Below are 25,142 nucleotides of genomic sequence, written 5' to 3' on the forward strand. Positions count from 1 at the left end.
CCTGCCAGAGCAGGGTCACTCAGAACAGGTCACACAGGAATGTGTCCAGGTGGGTTTTGAATGTCTCCAGAGACGGAGACTCCACCACCTCTCTGGGCAGCCTGTTCCAGGGCTCTGCCACGCATGCTCAAAGTCCTGGCACACCATTGCTCAGAGAAGAACCTCTTCTTCTGCAGGTGGCCTGGTGACGAGTCAAAGATGGAACCAGGTTTTGAGGCAGGATTAGAGAGGTGGGTAGGTGTAGAAGACCCTCTTCTCACTGCCCAGGGCTGACACTGCAGCAAAGATGTTTGTGTACCCCTGTGTGAGCTGTGGCTCCCGGAGAGATCAGGAAAACACTCACATCACTTTCTGTGCTCACTACCTGGTGTTTGGAGCTGAATTGAGCTCCCTTTCATTCATGAGGAAGCGCTCAGGGATGGTCTGAGGAAAAATGAAGATCACACCATGGAGACCAAGGTTGCCCTTGTCCCTTCTCCAGGGCCATGCTTAATGCCGTGAGGGATTTATTAGGTCAGAGCTGTTGAACCCAAGGCACATGGCACATGTCCTGGAGCACTGCAAGGCTTAAGCAGATTTACTCAGGGGGTTATGGAAAGTGCCCGGACATAGCTTTGCTGTGCCTCTTAACCATCACTCTTTCTCATCCATTTTTGAGGTCTCAGGGGGATGGAGAGCCAGCCACAAGACAGAAGATGACAGCATTGTGCACACTGCCTTAAAGTGAAGACGATGCAACGAGGAGTGAGCACTCACACTAACCTACCTGTGATTTCTTCCAAGTTTATCCACGCAGGATGATGGCGAGAGTTTTTCAGATTTAGGCACATTGGTTACACGTGTTTTTTGCTTCATTCTCTTTTTCCTTTAACTGCTGGGAAAATCAGCAGTGGAATGGGAAGAGGGAAGGGAAAAGAGGGGCCAGACCATCATACCAGCTGCCCCCACTTCTACTGAGGCCAAGCAGTAACCCTGCGAGCTCCGAGTACCTTGAAAGGTGTGGGATTCCCATTTTGTAGTCCAGGCAAAACTATACCCACTGTTAAAACTATTTTCCCCAGCACTACACATGCACTTGTTCATATTCGCTCCCCAAAGCCAACACTATCACTGTGGATGGACTGAGCGAGCAACCAGATGGGCCAGGGTCCGGTTTGTGTTTGCCTGCACAGAACTTGGAGAACAACCGGACGAGGGGAGAGAAGTAGCAGGTCAACATCCACAGCAAAAATCACGAGGGTGGTAACTCCTGCTCTCCCAGGAGCCCCTAAAGCCTCTTCAAACCATTTTTCTGCCATGACTGAATTGCTGCCATTTATGTTTCCCTAAAACCTATTCAAAAACCATGGTCTAGATAAGCTGGGCGTTTGTTCTTTTTTATATAACGACTGACAAACCCTTTTATATAGTTACAGCTGTTTAAGGCATAAAGAAAGCTCCCACAAGGAAAAGGGAGAGACTCAATCAAGCCCTACTGCTAACAAGTACGACATACCAGGATCGGTAGCGCTGTCATGAAGTATGTAATAATCCTTACAGCTGTGTACTGATTACGCAGAGCGAGATGTGCAGAAAGCGTCTGAAATGTCCGCAGAAATACTGCGCAGCAGTTCAGGTGCTTTATTTCTGGAACACCTCTGACATTGCTCTTGGTTGTCACCCACCATACAATGATTTTGCCTGCACAGCGCCAAGCTCACCAGGCAAACGATGTCGCAGGAAGAGTCACTGTGCTCTGGGAAGGCAGTGAAAGCCTACTTTCAATGGTTTTGGTTCGTAGTTACTTTATAAGATTGAAGTTAACACGACAGAGTTAAACACTGCTCTCAAACACTTTCAAACAAGCTTGTGTTTACAGCAAGTACAGTATTATTGGTTATATGCATTCCAGGATCATCTAAAGGCAGGAACAGATATGTCATGGAGGGCTTGAGTAACAGAGCAGTAGCAGGAGCCGCAAGAACAAGCTGCCCAGATTTCACACCAGGCACTCACAATTACAATTTCACCCCAGCTCCCCATAGAAATGCCCGGCTCGTGTGCACAAAACAGGCATGTTCAAAGATACAGACAGATTTACCAACTAGATCTTCTCAGTACAGAGTAATTTAGTAAGATAACACATGAAAAAAGAAATGTAACTCTTCAGTTGTGAATAAAACTACCACTGCTCAGGAGCCAGGACATGACTTCCTGTCACACCATCACTATTTGAAAGACTTGAGCGACTGTCCAAGACCAGGTTGGATGGGGCTTTGAGCAACCTGGTCTAGTGGGAGGTGTCCCTGCCCAGGGCAGGGGGGTTGGATCTTTAAGGTCCCTTCCAACCCAAACCATTCTATGATTCTATGACTGTGGGGCTACTTGAGCTCCCTTGATTTTTCCTCATAAAATTTCCACTAGTAACTAATAATTGGTGGTGGGAGAACACTTGTGTAGCTGATGTCTGCAAGCGAGATTTCACAACCAGCTTAAGCCGCTCGAAGACTCTGATGCTGCCAAAGGGGTGTGGGAAAGAGAAATGGCCCTTCTTACAGCATCATCTGCTTATGTTGGGTTAGGGACTATATTAAAACCTTTGTCTCATCAATAAAATATGGATAAAACGTACTATATTAGAAGTGGGGGGGAGGTTAGGCTTAATTTAAAAACTACCAAGAGCTCTGGGTTACCTGGCACAGGTAGTTAAGTGCAAGGTTCTGTCAGTTGAAAATGCAGCTGCTAATAACGGCCATAGCGGCATAAATGGCAAGTAAAAAGTGTGCTGGAAGGGAATACCCTACTTTCTTAACCAACCCACCAAAGCACTCTGCTGCAGGGATGAAACACATGTGCCGTTCAGTTCCCCAGTGAGTATATTCTCCCCAGACACAGTGTGGCTGCCGTGAATGAGGCTCCTGGAAAAAAGATTCTGTCTTCAGGACTCCGTACTAGAGAAACACAGGAGTAGAAAGATGAAACAGGCCAAAAGATTATATACAAAAGGGTTTGACAAAAAGGTTTTTTTTTCAAACACGGCAGCTTTGCAAGATACAATAAAGTGAATCCCTCGCCCCTTGCCATTACAAGATCAGCCTTTGTGACAGAGGCTCTTGCTGGCAATTTCAGTGAAGGACAAGATTCAGAAGGACACGGAAATCAAACGCGTGGCCCAGCCCAGGCGGAGGCACACTGGCAGCTCAGTCCCTACAGCCACGAAACCCGTTCTGTGGCTAAAAACAAAATCTCCAGTCTTCAACCAGTATCCATCCACCTATTTTAACCAAACATTAAAACAGATCCAACCTCAATATCCAGTACACAGCTGTCCTGGCATCCCAGGACAGCAAGTTTGTCTAACTTTATCAGACAAACCCAAGAATGCAAAGGTGAAGTACAGAGATTTCTCCTTCAACAGGGAGACTGAAAAGTGCTCCCTCCCTGGCAGAAAGAAGCACAGCATAGGTTATGTGGTTCTCAGGTTTGTCTTGTGCTGTGGTAGCTGCATGAGTCAGATGCTGAAAGGGTCCAACACGAAGCAGAACCTGATTTAAATGAAGATTTAAATGAACTGTACACACAACCGTGTGCACTTTTTTAAAAAAAGAAAAATAGTATTAAAATTTGAGTTTCATTTCTCCCTTTGCCACTTCCCTTTCTCAGTTGACAGTCAACCAGCTGGTTAACTGCTCTGAACATGCACCCTCATTCCCAGGTTGAACCAGTGCTCCCAGCGGGGCACTGGGCAGCCATACGCTACACCACCACTCTTTAATACCCAACCACAGCGCACTGCCGCTTCCTTCAGCTGATGGCTGCGCCCCGAGTGATGGCACCTGCAGGAGCTCAGCAGCAGAAGCAATTGCTTCACACAGAAGCAAGAGACAATCGATGGCTTCTTTCCACACAATGCGGCGGGAAAAGGGAGCTATTGCCTCCCCAGAGACAAAAAACGACCATGATGGACGATGTCTCACTGTTAACGTGGTTCCTGTTGAGCAGGTGACCGTGCTTTATTTTGGTTTTGCTCCCCCTATGAACGCTTCATATAGATTTTAAAACAAAAGATAAATACCTGACAATACATCAATACATGTCAGAAATTTAACCCAAAAGAAACTTCCAGGAAGCCCATTCCAAACATGTACGAAGTGTGTAGTTTTTTTTTAACCAAACAACAAAAAAAGCACCCCAGTTCACTAGCCTTCTTAGCAAAGCCGGACAGTAAAAAGATGATAAACTGGAACAGAACACAGTAAGCTGACATTTTCTGCAGGGGAACTCCCCATCCCTAATTAAAAATGACCTTGATTATTTTTTAAATAGCATGACTTCTTAAAACAAAATCATAGACAAATTAAATGAAAATAATAATTTGAAAAATGGTTTGGAATAGCCCTTAAAACATTTTTCCACCTCTGACCACCTCTCAAGCACATGAAAGCCTTCTGTAAAGTAGAGAAATCTGCTCCAACTTTTATGAAAGTTCATACCACTGACTACTGAGCAAGAAAAAAACCCCACAGTCGAGCTTTCACTTCAAAGCACTATTTAGTTAAAGATGAATTACTTGACCTTTTGGCAGCGTACAATGGAACGGAAGTCAAAGGTACCCAAGTGCTTCCATCCCCTAAAAAAAATTCAGCCCTGTATCTATAAGAAATTACCTTTGTGTTAGAATAAAGCACACTTTTCAGAACAAAATGTTTAAGCTAATAAAGCTTCATGGAAGCCTCGAAGAGGGCAGACAAGTCTTCTTCTGTCTGGGGACGTGGTGATAGCTTAGTCACTCTCTCCTGCAAGATTGAAGAAAAACTGGATTACAGAAGGTTGCCAATAAAATTAATCAAACAGTAGCTGAACTAGGTACCTTTGTACTAACATCCTTCAGAGAGAATAACATGGTTTTGCAAATAAGTAACCAAGTAATTAAGGCTGAAGCATCATCAACTGTTTCAAGATTAGTTAAAAGTGCCTATAATTAAATAGACAGAAGCAAGACTAAAAATGCAGTTTGGTTGCAAAATCAAGTACTTCATGGAATCACGGAATTGTCAGAGTTGGAAGGGACCTCACAAACACAGGTCTTGTCAGTCACAGATGTCAGTGCCCTGGTGGAAGGTATCCTGGGAATACAGCTCATTTTAAAATTCATTTGCCAGCACTGGAACTAGGAGGTAAATATGTAGGGACCAAGATTTTCAAAATACAACATCTCTCAAAGCCCAGAACTGTCACAGATGGGAAGAGCAAACAGTGCCTGCAACTCAAGACTCCAAAAAAGAGACACAGCGAGGGACGGCAGTGAAACTACTTAATAAACGGCCCGACACCTTGGAATCAGGATACAAAATAGCTGTGGTTGGTCTTCATTTGGACGGTGATTCAACAGAATTTTCGGGTGCTGAAACGAAAGTCAGTGATCTGCTTCACTGCTCTGCTTGACAAAATAACCACAACAGCAGGGATGGCACTTCAGAAAAGCCCCACGTTACTGAGGATGAGGTGTAGGTATTGCTGCTGCAAAACCACTCAACTGAAAGGGCCTCACATCAATGTATTCGTACTGTATCCAACCCACACGCCGCTGCTGCAGCTCGATGCTGTGACTGCTCCGCTTCCCTCCCAACCCGCGGGGCTGCGATTTGCGGACAGGCTGGATGTGGTTACACAGCGAGAGGCCACCGCATGCGAACTTAACATGTGAAATACTGGCCTAGCATGCTGAGGAAATCAGCTGTGAGATATTCACAGCTCGTAATCACGATGAGTCTGAAAAGTGAAGCTTTGTGTGCATAACTACCTACATGAGCGGCTTTGTTGGTGCAGCAGCAGCAATCAAATGATATCTCTTTCCCCACCCCTGACCAGTGCTGCTACACTCACAGATCTGACCAAAGAAAAGGATAAGATTCTTCTACACGGTTTTGAAACCAAATGGAAAATTCAAGCAGCACTAGGGCAAAAGTTTGTTGTTTTTTTCAGACTCACAATATGCAAAACGTAACAACTCTTCTCTCAAGTAACAGGCAGTAGGACCTTCCAGATCATCGGGTCCAACCATCAACCCAACACTGACGAGAAACATCACTAAACCATATCTCTAAGCACTGTGTCTACACATCTTTTACATACCTCCAGGGATGGTGACTCCACCACTTCCCTGGGCAGCCTGTTCCAACGCTTAATAGCCCTTTCAGTTTAAAAATTGTTCCTAATATCCAATCTGAACCTCTCCTGGTGCAACTTGAGGCCATTTCCTCTTGTCCTATTGCCTGTGACTCGGGAGAAGAGACCGACCCCCCCTGGCTACACCCTCCTTTCAGGGGGTTGTAGAGAGCGAGAAGGTCTCCCCTCAGCCTCCTTTTCTCCAGGCTGAACACCCCCAGCTCCCTCAGCCGCTCCTCACAAGACTTGTGCTCCAGACCCCTCACCAGCTCCGTTGCCCTTCCCTGGACATGCTCCAGCTCCTCAATGTCTTTCCTGTGTTGAGGGGCCCAAAACTGGACACAGTACTCGAGGTAGGGCCTCACCAGTGTCCAGTACAAGGGGAGTGTCACTGCTCTAGTTCTGCTGGCCACGCTGTTCCTGATACAGGCCAGGATGCTGTTGGCCTTCTGGGCCACCTGGGCGCACCACTGCAAACTTCAAGCATAACTGTTTGTCCCAACAGAGCTCCCACCGCAAGTCCTGACAGTCAGAGTAGATTAGTTTTGTTTTCCTACACCCTTTCCTTTTCACAGTGTGGAATACAACCAGTACACTTATTAGTGCCATCACCGCTGCACCACACCGCCTCGCCAATGCGAATGGGCCAGTGCTGTATTCCAAAGAAAACCTACTGCAAGATGAAAAGAAAAAAAAAAATATACCAAAGATTATATAGACTATCTCTGTGAGTAACAATGGACTGTTACGGAGCACTAATACATTTTCATCATGCCACATCTCATAGACAAAAATGAGGTATGAGAAACTATTAGGCCATCTCATTTTACACAGTACAATTAATCATCAATGCCGAGAGACGACCGTAAATGAATTAAAAGTCAATTTGAGCTAAGCTAGCAAACAAACAAAAAACCACTTCAACATCTTTTGGTGGAGAACCTTCCCCCCACCTAGGCAAAACATGCCTTCAATGAGATATTGTGCTTGTGATGACCCAAACCCAATTGTTTTAAAGGAACATAGTTATCAAAACAAACCTCCAAAATGCCCCAAACCAATTTACGTTCATAACCTATTTGATGGGAACTCAGAGACCATGGTTTTCTTCCTGGTGTTGCCACTGCTCTGTTGTGTGTGATACTAAATAGTTGCACTTTGTGTCATTTTCTCAGGTATAAAGTAGGAATATTAATATTTACCCTCTGTTGTAAGTTGCTCTGAGATTTACTAATAAGAACGAGACATACTAAGAGGTACTGCTGTAAAAAGTGAGTAACCTTTCAGCCTACAAAATTTTCATTTTCTCCATAGTGTTTATTTCCCTTTCTACTTGGTGGAAATAAATCCTAAGTAGAGAGAACAGTCCATAGCATATGAATCAAACTGTATTTTTACAAGGAAGACATTGGATTTCGCTTTTGGAGTGGCGTGGTGCTCTGTGCAGTGTCTTTGTGAGCACAATTTTGTGAAACAATAAAGGGTATTACAAGTTTAATCTACATTATCCCAGGGGACCTTATTTCAAATTCTGATGGGGGTCAGTGGAACAAAAAGCCATCTGGGAAGAAAAGTGCAACTTCTCAATATGGAAAAGTTTAACGCAAAGTGAGCTTGATCATTCTCATCAGATAGCACTTGGTAGTAAGGCTTTATCTATCACCCATCCTGCATATATAATTAACAGAGATCGTTACGAAAAAGCAGTGTCTTCTACAAAGATCAAAAGTCTATGAAAAACATCCTCTTTTTTTAAAAGGATGATGTTAAAAAAAAAACAACAACAAAACAAACCCTTAGCCATTCCTTCTGAATCCATGTGAAGAACAAGCTGCAGAACTGTGCAGAGAAACACGATACAGTTGACTATCCATCATTTTCCTCATTTTAACTGGTTTTACGTAGGCCTAGAAATAACATTTACTTGAAAATAAACACTTCTGTTTTCTCAAAAATCTGTTCTTTTTATTTGACACGAAAAACTGTTTGGCTTTCTGTCTTACCTGAGGCAGAGTGCCTTTGACTAATGCAGGGATGTCTGCTTTAGAATAACCGATTGCAGCTAAGCCATCATCAACATTCAGATCAAACAGGAATTTCCGGAGCGTGTCTGCCAAAATAAACCCCGCATCTTTGATTCTGGCAGTGCGGATGTCAGCTCCTAAAATAAGACATAATGCCTTGACTGTAGGGTGGAGAAAGAGGAGGAAGCCTGTTCTGGACTTAATTTAATCATAATATCAGCTGAATACATATCCATACATAACAGTCACTACCCTAAAAGCACCATGAGGCAAAAAAGAGGAATCAGCCTTCACTTTACAGCTGAAATAGTTTGTAAAAGGTGAAATAAAACAAGATCAGGAGAAGGAGGTAACTGCTGCCAGAAAGAGTAACTGCCACACGAGCTTAATTTTCTCTCCCTCTGTGGTGACAGGGAGAAACACTTTTTGGTCTGACTAACTGCTGGGAGGAAAGAAGCTAACACATGGACGTCAATGGTATTTATTTTTTATGGACAGTGTGCCAAACGCTTACTTCATTTTAAGGCCTTGAGTTTGCTGACATCTAGAGGACACGGAAACCACTGACCGTTCTGTTCAATTACACATTCAAAGGACTAGAGCATGTAAGCTGAGAAAGACAGGAGATGGCAGGGCAGTGTTTAAGGGGTTAAGTAAATCCTCAACTTAATGCTATTTGAATATGTGCTGAGTTGCATAGGATAAGATAGAGCTGAAGAAGAGGAAATAGTATCTTTGAGACATCTACTGAACAGTAAGGAAAGCATCAGTATAAAATGAAAGATCACCAAGATTTCTTACAGAATAACCTGCTTCCCCTCTTTCAACGAATGGCCAGGACTTATTTAAAAGTAATGATAAAACCACGTCCAGATAGATGAAGACACAGGTTCCTCCATACGATTTCTTTTCAAAGTGAGCTGAGCTAAATTTGTTCTCTGTGTAACCTCAATGATGTTACTCCGGAACTATGTTAGGTCCAAGGGCCACACGGAGAGATGAGAAAGAGCACAACATAGCTACAGGAAAAATATTTGCTGTGATCCTCTTGCAGTTCAGTGTTACATTCAAAGGGTCTTAAATGAACAGGAGACCAGCAAGCCCATTTGAGGAGCTCAGCTACTTGGGTAGTAAGGCTAGCAGTACTGTGGGAGAGAATGTCTGGGAAAAACTGACAAATAAGGTATGACAGAGTCTTGTACAAAGTCCTATACCACTGGAATTCTGCCACGCAGCCTGAGTTTATCCTGGGTTTTGCTGTAGAGGAGTAACTGGGACACAAATCAAATATCTTCAGATCGTAAAGTCAAACAGAAAGGGAGGAGAGGAAAAAAAGAACAGCAAATGTATAAGGGCAGTTTTAAAATATTGCTATAGTTCCACTACTTTTTGCTCCACCTAAAGGATACATCAGCCTTTGATTGCACTTAGAAAATTTCTGGCCACACACACACCTATTTCAACTGTTTCAGAATCCACCCAGGGAGGCATTAAGCTTTTTCTGGCTGTACCCAAATTCACAGCTGTACATACACACAACATAACTATTTAGTAATCTGCGCCATGACATAAAATACCTTCTTAGTCATTGCATTTGGCAGCATGACAGATTTGAATCAGCTACTGTAGTCAGTTGGACTCTGGACTGGAAACAGAAGCAAACACCCCAAGTGGGAATTAACAAATCCAATTCCATGTGACATGTTTTCAGCAGAGTCCCTTTACAGCAAGGCAGACAGTAATATAGATTAAATTTCTATTGAGAAAATTAAGAGAGCTTTTAGAGACAGAAATTTTGGCAGCAGCCGATACCACAAAACCTAAAGGAACTGCTTTTTAACCACTTGTTTTAAAATCAAGGAGCCACAGTCAAATTCTCTGATATGCTGCACTGGCCAGTTTTCCAGAATATTTTCTTAGACTACTTTGAGTTGTATGTTACTGCTGTAAGAACACAGCCATTTTGTAGCTTAGTATATGATTCCAGCTAGGATTGTGTTCTGGATTTGACTGCATACTTCGGAGGAAAGCTGAACAAACCTCACAGCCAACTTTTATAAAACAAACAGAATTTTTCCCCAGTGTATTTTTTCTGACCATGTTGTTTCACATCCTCTTTAAAATGCCGTGACATTTTCATCATCTGTATAATGTCCCACTCTTCCTTGAAACCCACAAAGCTTTCAGGTTACTTACAGAAGGAAGGCATACACATGACTGGACTGCTGTGACTCGCACACAGAAGGCTGACCATACAAGGGACTGAGCACAAATTTTCCAAATACCACAAGAGTTGCCCTAACCATTTTCTCTCTATGCTGCTGTGCACGTGGCTGTCACTGGTTATTAGCGAGCATGGCTATTAGCAACAGTTTAGCTACAACACAGCCTAGCGCAGACAAAACCCCTGAACTTAGGTATAAATAAATTAGCTCTCTGCAGAGCCATGCTGTCACAGCTAGAAGCAGAAAAGGCCACATTCACCCACTTCTGAGCCATCACAGATGTGTCCACAGGATAGCTACTCCCTGCTTTCCCTTGGCATTGTCCACTGAGAAAATCCAACACCTACAAACAAGCTCAGGCCAACATTAGAGACTGAAACCCACAGTTGTGTGCCACGGAAAAAGAGCAGGAGTGATTCAGAACATCACTCTGTCCTAATTCATTGCCACAGCAAGAAATTTGTTCAGCAAAATGCTTCCTTTTAAGTGAATCTGTTAGAAATAGCTAAGTACTGGTTTGCTTTACAGTATCTACTCTAAAGTACCTACTCTCCATAAAGCACCAAGAGAAATGCTAATCACAGCTACTCTCTCCTGATTTGTAACAGATCTACAGTTAATTTCAGCTGTCCAGATTTCTAGGTAAGAAGCAGATTTCTCCTCTAACTCCATCATCCAATATCAAAATTTAGCATTATGCTACCTAAGTTTGTGTTATGTGTAACTCAGACTCCAGAATCTTGTTTTTTTTAAAACTTAAACCCCTGCAACAACCAATTACAATTACAATTGTTTGCACGCTTTTTCTTTTTTTTCCTCCTCCCCAAAAGATATTTTGGAAAAAAAATTGATTTGTATGAGTGAGTTGTATCCGCAGAGATTCCTACCTAGTATCTCTGCAGCTTCCAAGTGCCGCTCAGGATGTATCTGTGCCGTGAAAGCAAACACTGCTGGGGACGTCAGCACCACAGAAAGGCCATGTGGCTGGGAAAAAAAAATAATAGGAAAAAAGAAAAGAGTAAAATCACATCAACAGGACACGTACGTCAATGTGCTTTCATGCTTATTAATGTGAGATAACAGAACTGAAACGTGTAATACGAAAACAAAGATAAACCAAGTTTTACCACTAAAGAGTGATCCACATTATAATCCTTTGGTTTATAACTTTTCACCAAACCAGAAATAGGGTAAGACATTCCATGGCTGGAACAGAGAGTAGAGAGAAAGTGGTTAGAGCAGCTCTCCTGGCATTTGGAAAATTTGTGTCCAGTCCCTCGTGCGGTCAGTCTTCTGTATGCAAGTCTCTTAGGTACAGATACTCAAAAGGTATTTGGGTACAGATACGGTATGGATATCAGGTATAGGCAATCCTCATCCCTCTACACCTTAGGGACCTAGCTGTAAAAAACAGTAGCTCCTTACTCTGCGAGTGTGAAGTTATATTACTCCATTGACTGGCCTGAGAGATATTCAGTTGCTGAAGTAATACAGCTATGCCAAAAATAGCATAATATGCATCCCTACCTGATCACATTGCCTGAGAAAAATAAACATTAATTTTAAAGTGTAATTAAAGAGTGGATTTGCTCAAACAAAAGGAACGAAGGAAGGTCTCTGAAGAGAATGATTGCTAGCAACTTCTCCACACAGTTCAGGCTTAGGCTTTGCTTCTCTGAGATTTTCACCCATACAAACCTACATTGCCTTGCGATATTATTTACAGCTCATTTCAGCCTGCTGAGTGCCTGCCCCGCAGACAAACTTACACTTGCATCAGTTCAGGAATGGCACCAGATTGCCTCATTGCTGCCTCACTGCACAACAGCTGGCATGAAATTCAACATTTTAAATGCTATTGATAGTGTTTTGGTTTTTTTTCCTAACTATGGTTTTTACTATCAAGGAAGGTAAAGAAGTCCATTTTTTGTAATTTTCACACGACTGGATTTGAGTATCACCCGCCAGAATACACAATCCTCATACACATAACTGCCTAGAGCCTATCAATTTCTCACAACACACAGCTCCCCCTGCATCACAGGCCAGGCTACAACACATTCAGCAACAACGGCAGCGATGTCTTTGACAATCTGAAACAAATACTAGCTAGAAGCTGGCCTTGGATGGGGTTAAGCATTTTTCTGTACTCACCAGAGATGAACCCCAGCATTGCCAAAGCCAATACCAGCAAAAGCACTTGCGAGGTGCATGTTAGCTCTGGCTTCGCAGTCTTCAGGGTCTTTGATGGCTCTGTGCACCATGGAGACAATGGTAACAATGAATTCACAAACGGATTGGTAATTCAGGATGGAGAAAGTAGAGAGGGCTTCTTTGTGGACAGATATAAAAAACCCTCTAAGACCAGCAAAGATAAAAATGCTGGAAATAGGATTGAGTCACACTTCAGTCAGAGAACAATCCTGCTTCTGGATCAGTAAATAGATCAAATGGGTTCAGAGAGGGGCAAGTTTCCTTTCACTTTTCCAAAAACTGAGTAAATAGAGTGAATTTAGCCGTATTCACCTCAGTGATGGTTTAAACAATTCCACCTAGGAGCTTTGGCAATCCTATATATGGCTCCAAGATCGCTCCAGCTTTCTCACCATCTCATTAGGTGGTCGTGTGGACCCCACCATCTGTGCAGGAAGACGACAAGGTTCCTTGCCTTCCTACGCAACAGATCATTTGTGTGGTTTGACAACACGGAGAAAAAGGTTTCATGGGTAGATGCCACGGGAACAATAAAAAACTACTTTGACTTTGACTACAAAAAATCCCACACAGATCTTTAACGGGAGTGCACGTGGTACACAAAAGCCGAATACAGGCTAAAAATATATCAGTAGGGATCAAAACCAACTCCCAGTTAAAACAAAACTTAATCTAAATTGAAAGTCTTCTAAGTATGAACTAGTTTTCAGTAAATGCATAATTTTGCACATTCGTAAGTGCATGTGGTTACCTTTTTGATGGATGTATAAGTTTCTTAATTTACACTGCAGATGACGGATATTACACCAGCAGTATCTCCTTCAGTTTGTTACATATTCCCTTATACCATCACAGAAAGAGGATTCTTGAAAAAAATATGTGAATGCATATTAACTGAGCAGCTTGAACTACTTTTAACCAAGGACTTATAAAATAGATTCACAGAGGCATTAAAAAGCTACCTCCTCAAAATAAGCTAGTAACCCTAATTTTACTTTCAATTTTATTTGAAAAACTTTTTGCCTTATTTTAGCCTAAAATTCAAGTTCTTCTAAGCATCCCTTTATTGGCCACCAAAGACTGAACGTCTGCGAAGAGGGTGGCTGTTAAACTTATTACCTTTTCAAATATTTAGCCACAATGCGCAGAGCATGAAGAGCCCAGACATCACTGATGGGGTTGCTGCCTTGGTAAGCTGGTCGGTTGATTGGATTTGAAGGGCAGGGACCGCGCATGTTGTAAGGAAGAGCGGTGTACGATTCTAAAGCATGGCTAAAAGAAAGATTAAAAAAATGAATTATTTAAGTGGGAGAGCTCCATTTTACTCCCCTGCTGCCCTCTGAATGCAGGTTCTTCTTTTTTACTTCTGGTGTTTAACAAAAATGGAAATACAATCTCATAGGCAACTGGGAGAACGCTGGGCGGGCACTTCCAGAGTGCTTTGCTCTCCAACAGACAGACAGACAGACAGACAGATAGATACAAACATAGTCACAATCTATCAGCTCACACCATGCTTAAAGTAAGGTTGGATCTTGGGGTGTAATGCTTTTCAGTGAAGAGCACCGTGCATCTGCAATGGGTGTGTTTCTTTTCTGTAGGACAGAATTGTAAGTGGCTTTAGCACTGGAAGCATTATAAACCACCTTTCTTTTAAAAAGTAGTTTCTTTTAAAAAGTACCTTTAAAAAATTAGGAGTGTGATATGTAAGCTAAGTGGAACTGCCAACAGTCTCATCTCCCAGATAATCGTGAATGGCTACATAAAGAAGGGCCAATGCCTACATTGCTACAGAATCACAGAATCTTCTTGTTTGGAAGGGACCTTTGAGATCGAGTCCAACCAACAAAAAACAAAACAAAACAAAACAAAAACAAAACAAAAACAAACACCAAAACCAAACCAAAACAAACACCCACCCACAACCACACCCCACACCCACCCACAAACGGACACAAAGCAACAATCTCGGGCACTAGACCATGCCCTGAAGTGCCATGTCTACACGTTTCTTAAATACCTCCAGGGATGGCGACTCCACCACCTCCCTGGGCAGGCTGTTCCAGTGCCTGACCACTCTCTCAGTAAAGTAATTCTTCCTGATATCTAATCTAAACCTCCCCTGCTGCAACTTTACACCATTTCCTCTGCTCCTGTCATTACTCCCTTGGGAGAAGAGGCCAACACCCACCTCTCTACACCCTCCTTTCAGGTAGTTGTAGAGGGCAATGAGGTCTCCCCTCAGCCTCCTCTTCTCCAAACTAAACATGCCCACTTCCCTCAGCCTCTCCTCATATGACTTGTTCTCTAGACCCCTCACCAGCCTGGTGGCTCTCCTCTGGACATGCTCCAGCACCTCAATGTCCTTCCTGTAGTGAGGGGCCCAGAACTGAACACAGCACTCGAGGGGAGGCCTCACCAGCGCCCAGTACAGAGGCACCATCACTGCCCTACTCCTGCTGGCCACGCTGTTCCTGATACAGGCCAGGATGCCGTTGGCCTTCTTGGCCACCTGGGCACACTGCTGGCTCATGTTCAGCTGACAGTCGACCAACACCCCCAGGTCCTTTTCTGCTGGACAGCTTTCCAGCCACTCTTCCCCAAGCCTGTAGCGCTGCCTGGGGTTGTTGTGACTGAAATGCAGGACCCGGCACTTGGCCTTATTAAACCTCATCCCATTGGCCTTGGCCCATGGATCCAACCTGTCCAGGTCCCTCTGTAGAGCCTGCCGACCCTCAAGCAGATCAACACTCCCACCTAGCTTGGTGTCATCTGCAAACTTACTGAGGGGGCACTCAATCCCCTTATCTAGATCATCAATAAAGATATTAAACAAGACTGGCCCCAAAACTGAGCCCTGAGGGACACCACTACTGACCGGCCACCAACTGGATTTCACCCCATTAATTACAACTCCCTGGGCACGGCCATCCAGCCAGTTTTTTACCCAGTGAAGAGTACACTTGTCTATGCCATGATTCACCAGCTTCTCCAGGAGAACGCTGTGGGGGACGGTGTCAAAGGCCCTACCAAAGTCCAGGTAGACAACGTCCACAGCCTTCCCCGCATCAAGAAGGCAGGTCACATGGCCATAGAAAGAGATTAAGTTGGTTAAGCAGGACCTCCCTTTCATAAATCCATGCTGGCTGGCCCTGATCCCTCGGCTGCCCTGCACTTGCCATGAGAGCTCACTCAAGATGATCCCCTCCATGATCTTTCCCGGTACCGAGGTCAGACTGACAGGCCTATAGTTTCCCGGATCATCCTTCTGGCCCTTCTTGTAGATGGGCGTCACATTGGCCACCCTCCAGTCATCTGGTACCTCTCCTGTTGACCAGGATTGTTGATAGATAATGGAAAGAGGCTTGGTGAGCTCTCCCGTCAGCTCCCTGAGTACCCTTGAGTGAATCACATCCGGTCCCATGGACTTATGCGTGTTCAGGTGCATAAGCAAATCATTAACTTCTTCCTCCTGGATTACAGGGGGGTTGTTCTGCTCTCCATCCTTATCTTCCAGCCCAGGAGGCTGTACACCCTGGGGGTACCTGGTCCGACTATTGAAGACAGAGGCAAAGAAGGCATTAAGTATCTCAGCTTTCTCCTCGTCCTTGGTCGCAATGCTTCCCCCCGCATCCAGTAAGGGATGGAGATTCTCCCTGACTCTCTTTTTGTTGATGTATTTATAAAAACTTTTTTTGTTGTCCCTTATATTAATGGCCAGGTTGAGTTCCAGCTGGGCTTTTGCCTTCCTAATTTTTTCTCTGTATAACCTAACAAGATCTCTGTAGTCTTCCTGAGTTGCTTGTCCCTTCTTCCAAAGGTAGTAAACCTTCCTTTTTTCCCTAAGTCCCATCAAAAGCTCTTTGTTCAACCAGGCCAGCCATTTTCCCCGCCCTTTAATTTTGCGCCTCATGGGGACAGCCTGCTCCTGGGCCTTTAGGATTTCCTTCTTGAAGGAATTTAGATGGACATTTAGATGTACAAAACTATTTTTATTTATGAACAAATGCCTCGATTCCATTACAGACATTGCAGCTTGGAATACTTCACCAAGCTTGAGAAATCACACATTTCACTGTGTTTCACTATACTATTAGTTTAATATACATAGCGCCTAGAAGCAAAGTAAGCTCTGGCCCTCTGAATAGAAACCTCCATGCATTTTTGTGCAGTTAACAGCTGTAGGTTTAAGACCGAGAAAATTTTGTGCCAAGTGAAAAGTAGATTATGAAAGAGGTTCTGAAGATGGTGATAACTGGACTAAGACCTGCCAGCATCCCACAAGCCTTCACAAATTTTTGTTGACCCGTTGTGGTTTTCACTGGAAAATCACAGAATCACAGAATGATATGGGGTTGCAAGGGACCTGTGGAGATCATCTAGTCCAACCCCCCTGCCAAAGCAGGTTCTCCTAGAGCAGGTTACACAGGAACTTGTCCAGGATGGTTTTGAATGTCTCCAGAGACGGAGACTCCATCACCTCTCTGGGCAGCCTGTTCCAGGGCTCTGCCACCCTCAAAGTGAAGAAGTTCCTCCTCATGTTCAGGTGGAACTTCCTGTGTTCAAGTTTGTGCCTGTTCCCTCTTGTCCTGTCACTGGGCACCACTGAAAAAAGACTGGCCCCATTCTCTTGACACCCACCCTTTAAATATTTATAGGTGTTGATCAGATCCCCCCTCAGCCTTCTCCAGAATCCTTGTTCTCTATTCCCTGCCATGTCTATGAGACATGCTAAATGCGGGGGTAATTGTGATTAATCATCTACTTAATCTCTTAAAAAGGGACACCCGGACTCTCTTCCTGACAACTACCATCCTGGACACAAATGGTTTCCCCAGTGCACTGCAAAAACATTAAAATTTCTGCAAATGAGTGTTTTGTTTCCATACATTCTGAGAGGGGGGTAGTGAAATTAAGTAAGAGGAACATATAACAGACCACCTTAACAAGAACAGGAAAGAGAGAACAAATCCTGTTGTGCTCCTAAAATATATTTTCTCTACAATCATCATAGTAAAGATACAAAATTGTAATAAATTCAAGTAGCAGCCTATACAGAAAACTCACCAAAGCACATCAAAGCCACTGTTGGCCACTATTCGCTCAGGCATAGACAGTGTATGTAAAGGATCAATGATGCCTAATGTTGGCTTAATGGCTCTTGAAGCAATACCTGCAATATATAAGTGAGGAAAATGAGTTAAAGATTTTTTGCAACAAAATAGGATGAGACGAGCTTAAGGTTCAAAACATAACAATAATGAGGGGAAATGACTTGAAACTATGAAGATAAAGCAAGAGAAGGGAGAGGAAGAAATATCTATGAATCTAAGTCCTACTGATGATGAAGTCCCTGTAACAGAGTTATATGATCTGAGACTGTTGCCTGAAGTGAATTATTCCAGACAATGCTCTCTATTGACAACCCCCCCTGAGCAGCCTATACTTCCAAAACATCTGTGATGGACGGTATCTGCAACATTTATTCTTAGATTTGTGTCTTCTGCAAACAATCAGAGGACAAGACTGGTTTGTGTCTACAATCAATTGCTATTGCTAATTGCTGACTTCAGCATCTGTAATAACCATGCCTTCATATTCTGGTTAAGGGGGCACAGCTGTAGCTTTGAGAGAGAGAGACATACAGACACACACAGACAGACTGATTGCGTATAGACTAGAAAACTCTTGAGCTACGGTCACAGCTCCTTACCGCACCCATTTGGGTCCCGAGTACTGCAGACTGAGTGGCATATAAAATCCACATGTTTAGAACTAAAACCTCACGACAGCTACGAAGCTTAAGATGACATTTTAGCCTTAATCTTTATTCGCCAGAGATGAAAAGGACAGAGGAAGACAGTGCCCCTCACTCGCACAGCATCTCAGGCCTGAGGTTTCAAAAGTCAGGAAAAGGACCATTTGGTTGCAATTACACAACAAAGACACAGAAGTCTTAAAAGCAGAAAGCAAAATACAGAGGAAATAAGGAACAGTTGTTTGACCCTGAATGTAAGTACAAATTTCCTTTGCAATTAACATTTTCTGCCATTTAAGAACTTGAAAGATTTTAGTTTCCTGTTTTGCCTCCAAACTATAATCCACTGCATTACATAGGTATTTCATTATGTCAATATGCTATAAATTTAATTCAAAGAGGAAACCTTTAAGCTCTTCAAATTTGCCTGTGGCAGTGGAATCAAACAAAATGACACCTAAAATGACATGCAGTATCCCTTTCTTTCAAGGCAGGGAAATGAAGAAGACATTGGAAAAGCGATTTTCTTGAATAGCAGACACACAAAAAAAATCTCACCAGTTTTTACTTTTAGTTCTTTGAAGTCAAAAATGGCAACACCAGTGGTTTCACTTCCAGTTCCAGCTGTTGTAGGAACTTAAAAGGAAGAGTGGGGATAACAACAAATAATAAGTAATGGATAAAATTGCAAAATAAATAAATAAAATCACAATGTTAAGGCCACCAAAAATACAGGATCCAGGAAATCTCAGAGGTATCCCCGGGGTATCCTAAGCCAACAGGTCAAAAAGAAACTTTGCTCTTTTCTCAGTAAAATCAGTCAAACTGAGCTAAACAAGACAAACTAATAACAAAACCTGTGACTTTACTTCCACTGAAGTAAACAGCAGAATTGCCGCTCAAAACAACTCGAGGAGAACTAAGCCCACAGGAAAGTGGAACTGTAGCAGTAAACTGATTTCCGTAGAAATATCATACATGCTTTACCTGCAATGAGTGGCTTGAGGGGCACAGTGACAGGCTTTCCTTTCCCAATAGGAGCATTGACGTAATCCAAGAAGTCTGACGTCGGGCTGGACGCGTACAGGTTGGCAGCTTTACAGGTGTCCATTACAGACCCACCTCCAACTGCAACGTAGGCATCGAACTCTCCCTTTTTAGCAAATTCAATGGCGTCCAGGAAACTTGGAAAACAAGAAAAGCTTTCCCATTACTCAGGAGAAAGAGAGTTAATAGAGAAACTAACTATTAAGATCGGCATACAGGTGAGGAGGAGGTGTTTAAACATGCTGTAAGAGCCTAGGCACTACTAGGAGAAGTGCACTGTCAGAAGTAGTACCTTTGGTCTGTTGGTTCCACCCGGACATTATCGTACATCTGAAAGTTTATTCCATGTTTTGCCAAAGAATTCAATACTGCATTGACAGGAGGGAGCTGGGAGAGGTTTTTATCTGTCATCAAACAAACTCTTCTAGCACCAAGATTCTGCAGGTCCTACAATAACAATGACATTAAAAAGCAAACAGCTGGTATAAAATCATACATGGAAGTATTTAAATACTAATCCAAATCAACAGAACCATTTAAAAATAATAAAAAGCACAACCTAAAAACACTTGGTTATTGTGAAATTTTGGAAACAGTATCAGCTAGAGAGGATTAACCGCATACATTTAGGACGCAGAAAACAGCACAAAGTATAAAGCTGCCAAACTTACACAGCTGAAGTCTTATGACACAAGAAAAGTAATGCTAAAGATGTTGAACAAGTGAAAAACACGTGGAACCACTTAAGACAACAGTAAAATGTAAAATATTTTTTTGCAACATTTTTTTCCTACATAATTTCTGTGACATAAAAAGGCTTTTCCACAGGTTAGGTCTCCCCTAACTGCATACCAAAGCACAGCATTAAAAAATTGAAAATTTAATATTGATTTATTGATGAAAAATCAAAATAAGGTGGCAGAAAGAAAAATAATACTACATCCTAACTTTTGCTAAATTAATTGTCACAACAGCTATACAATACATGTGGTTCTAAAAAATCCTAATGTTGTTTAAAGACAGAAGTGCTGTCTAACTTCATGTACTATCTGACCATTAATTTACTTTACAAATTTGCAAATTCAGAACTGTTAATGTCGTAAATGCCAAGAAAAGAGGAAAAAATGGTAAATGACAAAAAACCACACCACAATGATAAAGGCAAACAGGAAGAATGTACTCAGGTGAATCATCTCACACTGCTGAAACAAAAACTCTACACTTTCACAGTGCCAACTCAGAGCTGAATGAATACCCACCTAATTTAATGGAAAGTCTCCGATTCATTTTAATGAGCGCTAAAAGAGGTGAAAGTGATCTTGAGAAAACCCTGGTGAGTCACCAGGATTCAAAACCTTTTGACTTAAACTCCCTGTCAGAGAAAATATTGTTGCATAATCCTGGCAAATCATCAACGATCTAATTATGCATTAAGCTGCGTTTCATGTACTGACTTATACCACAGCAACATTGATGTAACATGCTTCTGTTCTCTACCCAACAGTATTTTCTGACCTTTTTACACTGATATATATGACCACACATACTGCAAAGCAGTGGAGATTCAGACACACCATATAAAAGCTTTTCCTTATGAAACTGATTGATAGCACTGGCAGCTTTTTTTAAAAAAAAAAAAAACTTTTCACCAGTGGTGGACTTGCACTATGGAAGCTTACCATGCCAACCTCTTTAGTAACTCCTTCTCCGTACCGGATGTTTGAAATGGCCATCTACAAAAAAAAAAGAAAAAAACGACATTTTTTTTTTCTGGAAAAATGGGAAAAATGGAGAAATGGCATCTAGTCCCAAGCAATCAAAGTGAAATGTACATATTTACCGATGTAAATATTTGTTAAATGCCATATTTGAAAGTGTAAAAACCACTACTTTTAAACAAAATACATTTTATTATTAAATCTACCTCAAATGCATAGTCTGTGCTTCCCAGGGTGGGCCGTTCAGGGACTGGAATGGAAATGAAACACTAAAATTAGGGAACAAAAAGTGACTCCAACATGTATCTCAATACTAAAGTTGACAGATTCCTTTGCTTTTAAAAGCACTAATCCATTTGCACAGGTCACCTTGGCTTGTCAGGGTTAACAGTTACCCATTTCACACCTCGTTGTTTGTGAGATTAAATGATCCAAGTACTTAATTTGATTCATATAATTCAGCAAAACAAGAGTGTCTTCTCCTTCTTTCAAGAACTAATTCTTTCCTATATAAGCTGAGTAGGTTAGCAGGAAATTTGCATGAGAATTTGTTTGCAGTCTGCAAAGTCCAGAACAGTTATTAGCAAGCAGAACTGAGTATCTGCAGAACACACAGGTTGAGAGGTATTACAAATGTGTAGGGGCTACATGATAAACCTTCAGAACAACTTTTAAGACAAACCCATGAGACATCCTCTGTATGCACCTGGAGAGAGAACACCTTTTGTAGGTGTGAGAGTAACACTGACAGGTGTTTACACTTCTTTTTTTACTTCTGCTTAGTCCTAAACTGGCAGATGAAACCGAATTGCTTGCTTGAAAATCAAGAAACTGCATGCATTGCTAATAATAAGCAGAGTTTTAATAAGAATCGGTGTGTCGCTATCAGCTTTATTTAGTAGAAGAGGGAAGATATTTACAAGGATAGTATTTCAGTCACATCCTCTCTCTGCCATGCCATTCTTGCATGGATTTCCACAAAATTCTCTATTTCTTGCATATCCTGATTTTGCCACAAAGTGAAGCAAACTGCATGAACTGAAACAGCCCATTCTTCTCCAAGAAAAGATCAGATGAGGCATTCTGCTCTTCCTGCTGAACTCGTGCCTTCTGTCTGCTGTATTAATTGAAAATATGCAACTTGGATTCAGATCCAATGAGCGAAGCCATAATAATGAGTCTTACAGACACTCTGGGGTGCACTGAGGCACTGACCCACAACAGTAACAGATAAGATGTATTAAAATCCTTTATGCACTTTCTATTCAAGGCCAGGCCAGCTGCTATCAGCCCTTTCATTGCCATCTCTTGCCAGGCTGTACATGTTTGACCTCTCCTGGAGTTTGAGCCTGCTGTACTCTCAGTCATTAATTTGACAGGCTAAGAACATGTCCAAGCCATTTACTCTCTTGCTTTCTGATAATATAATAGGTGCCCTGCTGTTATTTTCTTCAGCCAAACTTAACTTTCAGGAAGAATTTTACTGAGTTCAAAAACTGCACTATTTCCTCAAACCCTGTAAAAAACCACAGTGAACATCTTTTTTTTTTTCTGCTACAGTCACTGTTAAACCAATTCCTGCTATTTACAGACTTACTGAACTGATACCATCTTGCTACATTATAGATTCAATTGCTGCCTAAATCTTAACAGAGAGGGTTCTTAACTAAGACTTCTATTTAACAATGGCTTAATTTGAATTGACTGAGTAGATCATCAAGCAGAGGAGCAGAAGAATGAGATTTGAATAGAATCAGCTGTGCTACCGTCTAGCTGTATGATGACCTTGCACAAAACCAGTATCTGAACTTATATTAGCTTTTCCATATGTAAAATGGTAATTCTTTAAAAAGTGTCTTAAAACACGTGAAACCAAGCCACGCAGAATCACACATTTCTGAAATTATGGCCAAAAATACTAATTCTTATAGAAAATATATCTAGCATATCTTCTAGGTACCTTTAGAGTGTTAAACTTGGAATATGTGGGATGTATTATAATGACTAAGAACATCTGGGGACTGACCAGCACACAGATAGCTATAGCTATTCCCATAGACTCTCTACAGTCAATGCAAACAGAAATTCCTGCCCAGGTGAGTTGGTCTCGGCTCAGCTCACCTGCCCTTACCCCACAACCCAGGCCTGAGCGAGCGATGTTCTCGGGACCAACTGCATAAAAAGCCTATGGAGATTACATTCCCCAAGCCAAAGATGACCTTTGTGAATAGCTCCTCTTTATTCATATTGCTTCCTGTCTCTCTTCTGTTGTAACAGATGCACGTTTCTCCCCTCGAAAGCAGATGTAAAGTGGAGATGGCTCAGGTGATGACAGCAGTAGTAGCCAGAGCGAATTTCTGATGAACTTGCTCATCAGAATGTTGAGGGAGGGACAGGATGTCACTGAGGGAGGGACGGGATGCTTTAGTTGTGGCTTATGTGGAAACAGTGAATCTCTCCAACCGCAACCACTATCCTTGTACAGTTGCAAAATAACAGACTCTTTACCTTATCCTTTAAAGCATTCTCTTCCCTATATCTGTTACCTCTGCCTGGCTCACACCGATAGGTACGGCTCCACAGGGCCATGGCCTCCTGCAGAACCATTTTGGAGGCACAAATTAACTCTTACCTTGGGAATATGTGTGGCCATGGCTCGGGCACCGACATCTAGTTAAACGGTAAGAAAAAAAGGAATATTAAAAAAATATGCGTGATTAAAAGGAAAAACCGAAGCAGAAAGACGAATCTGTCCTGGCCTAAAAGTCCCCGGTGTGTACCCCACTGAGGCCTACTCCCCCAGCAGGGCTGCGGAGGGGCCTGGTGGGCCCCGGGGAGCTGGGGTCCCACCGCCGGAGGAACACGGCTGGGTCCTGGTAGCACCCCCCCCCTCCATGGGGTGCCCGTGGGGGGCGACGGCTGCTTTTCCCGTTCGACATACGGCGGCGGCCGCCCGGCCTCGCCCCCCGCCCCGCCGCCGGGGCACCTGCCCATGAAGCGGGGGGTGGGGGAAACACAGCGGCCTCCCTCAGCCGCATCCCCCCCCCCCGCCTACGGCCCGACCGCGCTGAGGCGGCGGCTCCCCTTAGCCGCCCCGACCCGGCCCGCACTCACGCTGCCCGCTGCAGCTGCCGTAGGAGGCGGGCTGCCCGCTGCCGCCCGGCCGCCATCGCCGCGGCTCCGTGGGGACGGGACAGGACGGGATAGGGGCCGAGCCGGTGGCAGCGCCTCCTCCCGGGGGGCTCCCACCCGCTCCCCGGGGCTCCCTCTCCCCTCCCCGATCCCCACTTCAGTCACAAAGTTGACCAAACCCGAGGATTTTTGCCCGGTTGAAATAAGAACTGCCCCGATTCGGCCCAAACTGTGGAACCTTCACGGCCTGGGAGAGCCAGAAAGCGGCGGCACCCCCCGGGAGAGCCCCATCCCAGCTGGAAACGGACAGGCTGCCCAGGATTTTAGTGGAGAAATTTCACCAATAACCTCATCAGCAGCATAAAATAATTCTCGGGAGCTGTGCATGTGTGGAAAGAGCCATGCTCTCTGGTTTGAGCAGCTCCAAGATGTGCCCTGTGGAAACGGCAGGAAGATGGGAGGTCCAGAACAAATCTCAAAGCAACTTGTCCTCCACTTTTCCAAGCGCTTTTCACCCGTTTTGCCCAGCTGCTTCCACCGAAGGCTTGGTATCAACGGGCTGTGTCCATGAGACCATTCCTACCACCGGCAAGGCTGCTCAGCACAGCATCCAGAAACGTTTAAGAGGTAGAGAGGACATTCTATGCAAAACCCATAGGTAGAGGACTATGGTCAGTCCACCAATGCCACCCACATCCCTTCAGCCCCAAGGCATAGGTACCTGCTGCCCTCACCACATGCCTTACACAGACAGAGGTTTTGCTTTTTGATCCGTGCTCAAGCTGCCATCCTACTGAACTGCGACAGAATGAGATAACAGAACCGGTACGGGGTCACATAGCTTTTTCAAGAACTCAATTTGCAGTGAAACGTTACA

At 43.4% G+C, this 25,142-nt stretch overlaps 1 protein-coding gene across 2 annotated transcripts; it reads right to left on the reverse strand.

Moving 5' to 3' along the window:
* Positions 1-3,952: 3,952 nt before the first annotated feature.
* Positions 3,953-24,322, reverse strand: ADHFE1 (alcohol dehydrogenase iron containing 1). 2 transcript variants are annotated; one of them, XM_074146315.1, is made up of 14 exons: positions 24,248-24,313; positions 23,766-23,803; positions 21,340-21,383; positions 21,095-21,148; positions 19,708-19,862; positions 19,356-19,552; positions 18,927-19,004; positions 17,678-17,783; positions 13,730-13,882; positions 12,551-12,649; positions 11,524-11,602; positions 11,284-11,380; positions 8,151-8,308; positions 3,953-4,775 (listed from the first exon to the last, which is right to left on the reverse strand). In XM_074146315.1, the coding sequence occupies exons 1-14, from the start codon at positions 24,301-24,303 to the stop codon at positions 4,692-4,694; spliced, it is 1,398 nt and encodes a 465-aa protein (XP_074002416.1). In that variant the 5' UTR covers positions 24,304-24,313; the 3' UTR covers positions 3,953-4,691. The 2 variants fall into 2 exon arrangements, with proteins under 2 accessions (XP_074002416.1, XP_074002417.1); XM_074146316.1 differs by lacking the exon at positions 18,927-19,004 and having other exon boundaries at positions 24,248-24,322.
* Positions 24,323-25,142: the final 820 nt, after the last annotated feature.

The sequence above is a fragment of the Numenius arquata genome, chromosome 4 (genome assembly GCF_964106895.1).
Source record: "Numenius arquata chromosome 4, bNumArq3.hap1.1, whole genome shotgun sequence".
NCBI lineage: Eukaryota > Metazoa > Chordata > Aves > Charadriiformes > Scolopacidae > Numenius > Numenius arquata.